Source organism: Papaver somniferum, chromosome 4 (assembly GCF_003573695.1).
Source record: "Papaver somniferum cultivar HN1 chromosome 4, ASM357369v1, whole genome shotgun sequence".
Taxonomy (NCBI): Eukaryota; Viridiplantae; Streptophyta; class Magnoliopsida; order Ranunculales; family Papaveraceae; genus Papaver; species Papaver somniferum.
In genome coordinates, this window is record NC_039361.1 from 55,101,895 (window position 1) to 55,111,151 (window position 9,257).

At 36.7% G+C, this 9,257-nt stretch overlaps 1 protein-coding gene across 1 annotated transcript; it reads right to left on the reverse strand.

Moving 5' to 3' along the window:
• Nucleotides 1–3,529: 3,529 nt before the first annotated feature.
• LOC113275550 (outer envelope protein 64, chloroplastic-like) lies at nt 3,530–8,494 on the reverse strand. The gene is made up of 13 exons (XM_026525077.1): nt 8,071–8,494; nt 7,824–7,976; nt 7,500–7,624; nt 7,177–7,302; nt 6,694–6,876; nt 6,403–6,547; nt 5,684–5,852; nt 5,143–5,277; nt 4,790–4,990; nt 4,250–4,377; nt 4,078–4,129; nt 3,879–3,948; nt 3,530–3,783 (listed from the first exon to the last, which is right to left on the reverse strand). The coding sequence occupies exons 1-13, from the start codon at nt 8,322–8,324 to the stop codon at nt 3,701–3,703; spliced, it is 1,824 nt and encodes a 607-aa protein (XP_026380862.1). The 5' UTR covers nt 8,325–8,494; the 3' UTR covers nt 3,530–3,700.
• Nucleotides 8,495–9,257: the final 763 nt, after the last annotated feature.

Here is a 9,257-nt window from a genome sequence, read left to right on the forward strand (position 1 = left end):
TACTGATTGAATTCCTTTCATAGCATGTCAACAAGCAAACTTAAATATATCTTGAACTCAAAATACGACTTGGTATCATTACAAAGTCACCTTTGGGCAGATATTACGACATGTGAAAAGTCTAACAAGTTCAAGACGAATAATTCATGCATAGTAAATAACAAGGTGAGGCATGATTCATTCCAAATATTACCAGTAAGAATTACCTTTGGGTTAATTCATACTTGAAATGTCAGAGATGAATCACCACCAAAGCAACAATTATCATGCTTTAAACCAAACTGTACTTTAAAGGAAAACATACCTTAAACTTGACTATAAAACCTTTGGGTCTAATAGAAAAGTTAAAAAACTTGAGAAACAAGAGGTCACACACTTTCTTTGACTTTTTTCATAGAAACTATCGGGTCTCCGCGTGTCACTGAAAACTTGTAATGAATCCGTCTCACCATAGCGATAGAGTTATAAAACCAACCTTGTCAACTGCTAGACTAGCCATGTCAGTTGCATCTGACAACCTATTTAATGTGCTCCTCGATAGCACATACATCACCAGCATGGTTAGTATATGACTAAGGGATGATTGCAACGCCTGCAAGAGTAAGCTACAGACAACCCCTAATTTGCTGATATGCTACAAGATCTGATACTCACCTATCAACTTGTCTTGTCTGTTAGGAAGGTATTGTACATTTGCGGTCAATGGCTAGCAATGTCCAGGCATGTCTTAACTTTGTAGTCAATGGATGACAGTATTCGGGCATGTATAGAACAACTTCAAACTTCAAACTTTTGAAGAGACTCCTTTTCCATGAGATCAAATCCATATGCAACCCACAATGCCCAGTGAATGTCATCTCAAGAAAGCTTATAATCTTGATTTGATCTGAAAGACAAGCTGTAGCTTGATGTACAATAGGTATCTAATGATGACCTACACGCATTAAGATCAAACTTTGCTACACAACCACAAGTTGGTTTGATTCCCACAACACCACAGGAAAATACTAGCCGTCTCACTTTCCCACTAGCATCACTACCCAAAACAGCTATACTCTGCGCCTTGCAGAAACAATGGCAGCTAAAACTCTTTTTGATCCCCTAGTATCCCTATAAGGATAGATGCATCAGCAATACAAGCTCGTCTGGTAACTGATTTGAGTGTGGTATCAAACATCTATCTGTAATACATTTTAGTGGGATAACACAGCTAAATATGCATTCATAAAAAAACATTTGGCTCACAAACAACGAACAACCAATCATTTAAGAGTGAGCCAATAATCATCAGTAGTCATTTAAAGACATTTGAACTCAGTATAAAATCAAACATGGCTTAGATGCGTATGTTCATGCATATTCACATTAAAGCATGGTCACTAGACTTCCCCACTGCCACAAGTTAAAAGAACGTAGACCATTCTTAGCTCTAATATTTTATAACCACCATAGTGGGTAGTTACTGTACATACAATTTGATGAAGACACGATATCTAAAGTGATTTAGATGTAAATCTGAACTAAACAGAGTATCTAACATTGATTTTCCACGGTAGTACAAAATCTTAGCTTGTGCTCAGTCAAGCACACCAGAATGAAGGGGAAAACTCATAATATGAAGCATACTGAGATCAGAACAATACATAATTCTCATGCTATCAGATATAACTTAACCAAAAGAATTTCGTTATATACCCTAGATGAAGAGCATGAAATAACTAGGGAAATAGAAGTAGAATGTTGGAATTTCAGCTTCTTAAAATTTATGCTTAACACTAATTACCATATTAGCTAACAACATGCTGAAATCAGAACTTGAACCTATTATAAACATGCTCTTAAAACACACAGAATTAGCACCTTACGTAGTTAGAACACTACATATAGCACATACCAAAACAGATTTAACAAGAAGGAAATAGAAAGCAATATCTTAAGGTTTCATGACTTCTCATCTACTTCTATTTCCTCACCCTTAATTGATGGATGAAAACAGATTTTCCATTTAAAACAAGTGAGGCCAGAAGAGAGTCCTAGTCATGCTTTCCACATGTCTCTCCAACCTTTGCATCATGAGTTGGAGTGACACCTCATGGCTACATTAGACAACTCATAGGACAACTCAAACTACTAGACATGTCATGCTAGTTTCCAACCCTATCTAGCATTAACCTTAAACAAGTCACTAAAACATGATTAAATCATAAGCAGATTTTAAACAGAAAACATAAGATGCTTACACTAAACATGTATTAGTTTAGACTAAACATGATTCGTTGCGCAAACCATAAAAAAGTCTAATATATGCGACAAGGAGACAGCGGAGCAAGGTTTTAGCCGAGTTTGTAGGGGAAGAAATCACTTTATTAGTTGTCATCCATTATGTAAAAGACATATAGAGGGTAATGAGGTTTTTTTCTAGTCCAAGTAATAGTTTGGTGAGAAAAGTTGTGAGAGTGAATTAAGGTTTGTATTCTATTAGAAATATCTCCATCTTTGCGTATAAACCTTGTGAGAAAATAATAAAATGGTTTGAATCTTATCTTCTTCACTAGTTTTGGTGTTATTTGAGTATAATCGTAGAATTTTCTGCGGCTACATTTTGGCGTCAGAAACAGGGAGAGAACCTGTGAGTTGTTATTAGAATCATGCTTTTTGAGTTTTAGTTTTGTTGAGTTTCTTTGCCATCATCGTTGCAAATTCTCTTTTTCATCATTTAAGTTTTGTTTTCAACAAACAAGAATTTGGTTTTATAAGTTCTTTTGTTTCAAGTTTCATCCGGTCTTAAAACTTTTAGTCATTTTTTGCTTCAAATCTTTGGATCTAAGAAATTTTTAAGGTTAATTTCATCGAATTTTCAGCCTGGATCTAGCTCACATCGTACTGGTAGTAGATTTCAGTATAATTTTTCAGGAAAGAGTTCATCATCTTGTGTCGAAGTTTTCATAGATTTCAGTATAATTTTTCTTTATTTGAGAGTTTTAATCATTAGACATTTATTTCCTTTTTCTTGGATCTGTCAAAACTGTTATAAGTTGAGTCAGTTTGGAAAATATCCTCGTACTGTAGTCACGTGATACAGGAAGTTAGTCATGGTGAGAGCAGCAACAAGGGCGGAACACTGGATAGCTACACGAAGAAGCAGACGGGTTGCAGAAAGCTGAGGAATAAGGTTGGATGCTGGCGAAACTTCCGCAGCCTGAGAAAGCTGTGGAAGTTTACACATAAGGATCGGTCCACACAACCGATACCGATACCACAGAGGATGAAGGGGAACCAGTTCGCTATGAGAGGCGGAGGCTGGCACAAGAAAATCCTATATTTTCCAAACATACCGGTTACCTGTAACTTGAAAGCTTTTGCCTAAAATCCTCGCAACACTCTGGCATTATTTAAAACAAGTTTTCCCATTCCTCGACTTTCCCATTTGATCATTTGATTATATTGCTATGCTAGCTCAAATTCAATGATCTGAAATTTCTCATAATTTTAGATCTATCTCTTCTCCGTGGAAGAAAAGCAACTGTGGTTAAAATATTTCAGTTGTCGGGTCAACTTGAATTACCCATCTATAATTGCTTAAATCTAAGAAATCTAAATCATCAGTTTGGTGAGATCTAACGGCTCAAAATTCCTGTTATATATTGTAAAAAATGACCCTGTCAATGGATCCGTCCTCATTTATCAAATGAAAGGAAGCTTATAGAAACAACTTTCTTAATCTATCAGCTGAAAGGGAAGCTCTTTTATTCGTTGGCTCCAAAACAAGTGCATATCCAAAATCTGCAAGAAAGAAATAATACATCTGTAAGTACACATTACTATTCATGACTCGGACACACATTTGGACACTAGACGTTTTTTGAGCAAAAGATTACCTTCAACAGCCTCTTTGTAAAACCCAAGCATCTCCCTTGCTGTTCCTCGCCGCAGATAGGACTTCACATGCTGTATAAGAAGAGAACCGGTTAGATGGCGTCACTTTAAAAGGAACAAAATGTTATTCCTCGAGAAGCATATGTATATATATATATATGTGTGTGTGTGTGCTTATGTGCAATTTATAACAAAAGGTACCTTTTTATCAAGACTGATGGCTTTAGTACAATCAGCCTCTGCCTGGAGGTAGCTGGATGACAAAATGAGAGAAACCACAAAATACAGTGTTATAGGGAAGGCAGAAAGCAATTGAATGTTAAAGCACACCAAGAACATTTGAGTTGAGGCAGAGTATCAACTATAATAATACCTCCCCAGTTCCAGATATGCTGCAGCCCTATTACTGTAGTATGCTGCATTCTTTCCATTTAGTTTGATCGCTTCAGTGTAGAAGCCAATAGCTTTCTGCCATTGCTTATCTTTGAATGAATTGTTACCCTGTGTCATCAAATATTAGAGTTAGTAAATTTCCCATAGAAATCTGATTTCTAAATTGTTTGCACTGGTCAAAAGATTACAATTTTAATTATGAAACTCCACGAAACAGTATCTTAACACCAGTGCAAGGCCATTTGCACTACATCAAAGCTAAGCATACAAAATAAAAATTGTAGAAGGGGGGATATGCCAAAAATACCGTAGGGTTAATCTTTTGCGAAGATCAACTAGGAAATATGTATCAATCTTATTTTTGCTAGCTAACCAACTCTCAGAAGTTATTAAGGAACATAAAATTGAAAATGTTGATTCTCTAGATTGTTAACTTTTAGCCATGAGAAAACTTTCTGCAACTTAATATGAAAGGAAAGAACCGCTTCACTCCTCCACTCAAAGTATCAAGAAAAGTTACCTTTTCTTTGGCAATCTCAGCAGATTCTTCCTGGCTGAGAACACTACTTGACGAGCCTGACTTAACAGCAATATCAGCGTGCTCCTGAAGGGTTGCATACATAGTTTGCACAGTGTCTAGCAAGAAGCGATCGGCACCATGGCGTGCTACGAAGGACACTGAGACAGAACACTTTTCATGAAGTCCCAGTGGTATGGAAACCTGTCATACAATTGTTTTGCAAAAAAAAAAAAAATGAAACGGAAACACCGCGAATATAAAAAGGAAAAACAAACTTTTGGAGCTCTGCATCTTGAAGCACATGCAACTGGCATGAACAAGATTGTGACAAAAGAATGAACTAAATATTATACCTGACAACAACCGGACATGGTAGCTATACTCAGCAAACTAGAAGCACGCCTTTGATAGTCCTCTAATACAGCCTCCTTTGCACCAGCTTTTGGAGGAAGGTCAGCTACAGTAGGAATTACAAGTATCCCATCATCCTGAAAAGAAACACCCTGTTAAAGCCAGTTTTGGAGAAAACTTAAAAACGGCACTAATCCACCCTCCCATCGCTATTTAAGCTCTACAAGACCAGAAGTTTGATCCAAGGAATTGCTCTTTATGAACCTTCAACAACAACTAACAAAAACTTCAACCATCAACTTTTAACTTAGTTATGTGAGTAATACAATCGTACCAGTCCACATGATAAGGGACTATCCCACAAATTCAAGGCTGTCATTTCTTTACCCATTACAAATCTAAAATAAGTAAAACTTCGAAGCATTGTGCATAGCTAATTGGAACCGCCTAATATCACACTCAAAATACTGGCACAAAAAACTGAATGCACAAGGATCTAAGGGCTAACAGATTTAAATTATATACTCTATGGTGATCACACACCTTCAGAAGACTGTGAAGAGCTGAACGTGTTTCATTCCAAACTAATTGGCAATTATCAACCTTTGCATCTGTGGCCTCTCCCAGTTCTTGTAGTTGTCTTGTTATTGAAGAATCTAAGACAGACTTCGTCGAGTTGATCCATTCCCCGTGATTATATTTGAACTCGTGCCTGCATTATTTATTTTCAATGAACTTACAACAATCTTATGTGAAACTAACAACAGATAACATCTACTTTTGGCATCCAACATATAAACCAAGGGCAATTACGAGTTTGTTCAAAAGAAAAAAATGAACAAGTAATGCGGAAGAAAACTTAGAACAACGTATAACCTCATGTAAGGGTTGTAATATAAGACAGAAAAAATAAGAAGAAGAGAATGAAGAAGTTTAATTTGTGGTGCTTAATCATGGAAATGGTCTTCTGTAAAAGAAATATTGGGACACGGCCATTCAAGGCAAGCAGTTCCAAGAAGAACCAGCATTTGTGAAACACAGTAAAAAATACGACTATAAACTCTAAAAGATATAAATTTGAGCAAGCATAACTCACCCTTGCTCCTCTAAAGAAAGAATTTATCAGTTTCACAAAATAGAATAAATGAGTGAGAGACTTGCGCAGCTTAAACTCACAGGGCTTCGCTTCACCGAACTCAAATTTCTCATGGGAAGTAGCATATAAACAATACATGGTTTTACAAATAAGACATCAACTTTACCTCTGAAGAAGGAGCATAGCATTTGCAAGTGATCCCAGTGAAGAGGTTTTCACTTCGCCATTTTTGCTCCGCTCATTGAATTGTTTCAGACTCGGTACTTCGGAACCCAAGTAGTCATCAAGGTTTGCATGCTTCAATACTTGTTCTAAGATAGCAACAACATGATGAAACAAATAAGTAAGAAAGAAACCGCAAAATATCAACAGGTCCAAATAACGTGAAAGCTGGGAAGCATGATATTAAAGAAGAAAATACAGGGCATTCACACTGTAAAGAGGAGTAAGAACATACTTCCAAACAGCTTCTCACTGGATTTAATCACCACTTGCGCAGTTCGGTTCACGGGGATCTTTAGCAGCTCAAAACAATCATCAGCAATTACAATATTTCTGGGTGAACGTGTATCCGCGTAGGATAGTTGCAGCAGCACGTGACCCACTCGACGAAGCATGCTAGGATCCCTGGCAAACCATCCTGCACAAGAAGTTTCAAACATTATGTTTCTGTTTCTAGTTTCTGATTTCTATTCTAGTAATGTTTCGCTAAGGACTATTTTATGAGATGGGTCGTAGACATGGATCTGTCTTGCGTTCTATAAGGTGGATGATGATTGCTCAAGATTGTCAGTGAAGTGAATAATCTAATTTACAAAAAAAAGTACTTCTACCAGACTTACACATTATGTGCGAAAGGGGCCTATTACAATTAATATATCATATATAGCGTGACATGTACATAACTTACACCCAAACGAAGAAAAGAAACAGCACATACCCACGGTATCTAGACTAGGTGAAACAGGAATAGCCCCCATGTTAGAAAGAGCCCCATATGAAGGACGGAATCCAAGTATACCACAGAACGCAGCAGGTACTCTCACACCACCAATTGCATCAATACCTGCCGTTGGAAACAAGAATTGTTTGAGTAATCCAAAGAATAAACCAACGATGTTTATGGAGTCTCACATTTAAGCACAAGGAAATGTTTGCAACTGATTAATGTCAAGCTGCATTAATGACTAGAGGTCCATTGCAGGAGCATGGAAATCAATTATCATGCTTTTCAGCAATTAGCATCTAGCAAAACAGACTCACCCAGAGAAAAATCAACCAGATTAGCAGCAACTGCTACAGCAGATCCACTTGCAGATCCTCCTGATATGCGTGTGGGAGCTACTGGATTGGTCGGCTCTCCATAATGTTTGTTATCTCCATTGATGCTGAAAACAAACAAACCAACAAAAAAAAGAATCCATTCAACTTCAACAAAGAACTTAAAGGCTGGTAATAACTATAGCTGTATGCACCTCCATCACGTTCTGGACTAGATACAAATTCATAATGTGATCGAGAGCTAAAAGGAATAAAGTTCACGTTTTGTGCATAAACCATAAAACCCATAGTAAGCTAAGTGCTGACCTATACGCCAATTCATCCACAACGGTTTTTCCAACACAAGTGGCGCCACCTTCAACAGCAGACGAAACCACAGGTGCAGTTCGAGAAGCAGGTTCATGTGTCTTTTCCCATTCTGGATTCCCGAATCCAGTAACATATCCATCTATATCAAATCTGCAAACCAATACATATGTTGTCAAATTATACAGCTTAATTTATTCATAATTCCGTAAAAAGAGGTTCTATTTTCTTCTTCTCAGAATCTTACATGTCTGAGACAGCAAAAGTAAGACCAGACAAAGGATGAGGAGCTTTAGGAGGTGCAGGTGGAGGAGGAGGTAGAAGCTGTAACCTAACAACAAAAGCCCCAAAATCTTCTTTGATAACTTTTTTAAGCTTTCGAGTCATTAATAGAATTCCAGCTATACCTAACCCTAACAATACACAGATATTTGTTATTGCAGATGAAGAAGATGCCATGATTTTTTTACCCTGCTGTTTTTTTGAGGTTGTGCCAACCATTAACTAGAACTAATGTAGAACCCCAAAACAAAGTATTAAATGAGTTTTTTCTACTCTACTAGGGTTTAATGAATAGAAGAAGATAACAGTGATGGAGAGTAATCCAAAACCAAAACCTAGGTAGAAAGAGAAGAGAGAAAGAAAGAGTCTCTTCTTTTTACACAGAAACGTGATGCTGTTGATTTGGTACGTCTCCTAGGAGAGTGTTTAAGTTATGACTAACGCGATTGGATAACAACCACAGATTACTTGCATTTGCCAACAAGGGCCAAAGGGACATTAGTATACCCACAAGGGCCACAACAGCCCAACAAAACCTAAGTTTAAAGGATAAAAGGGTCCAGCAGAGCCAAAAATTTATTTATTTAGAAGGAAAATTTGTTGTTGGTTATTTTATTATAGCATCCGACTGGATTTTATAATTAATTTCGGGTCCAAAATTATTTAAAATATGGAAATGACTTATAAAGCCCTGATGTCAAACATCGGAAGAAACGCAGTACAATATTTCCGCTAAACAACCTAGCTAAAACTGCAACACAGTTTTAGGACAGACAAAAATTGAAAACTAAATTTAAAAAAACAAAAACAAATAAAAACGCACTCTTCTTTATTACTAAAACCTCTCTAAAATCGCTCCCTTCTAATCATTTTTGTTTCTAATCGTCTCTATATCTTAATTTCAAGCTTTTCACCTTTATCTTCGGATTGAGTCAATATTTAAGTCACACTTTCAAATTAAATCGAAAAGCATCAATTTGAATCTACATCGCAGAATAATTTTGGTTGAATGATTGTAAGAACAAGATCGAAGAGTAAAGAGAATATACAAGAAATTAATACAGTAGAAGAAGAGATCAAACATAGGAACTGGATGAAGAGATAAATATTTTTGAAGTTTCATCCAGCGGTACATATATGAAATACTAGAAA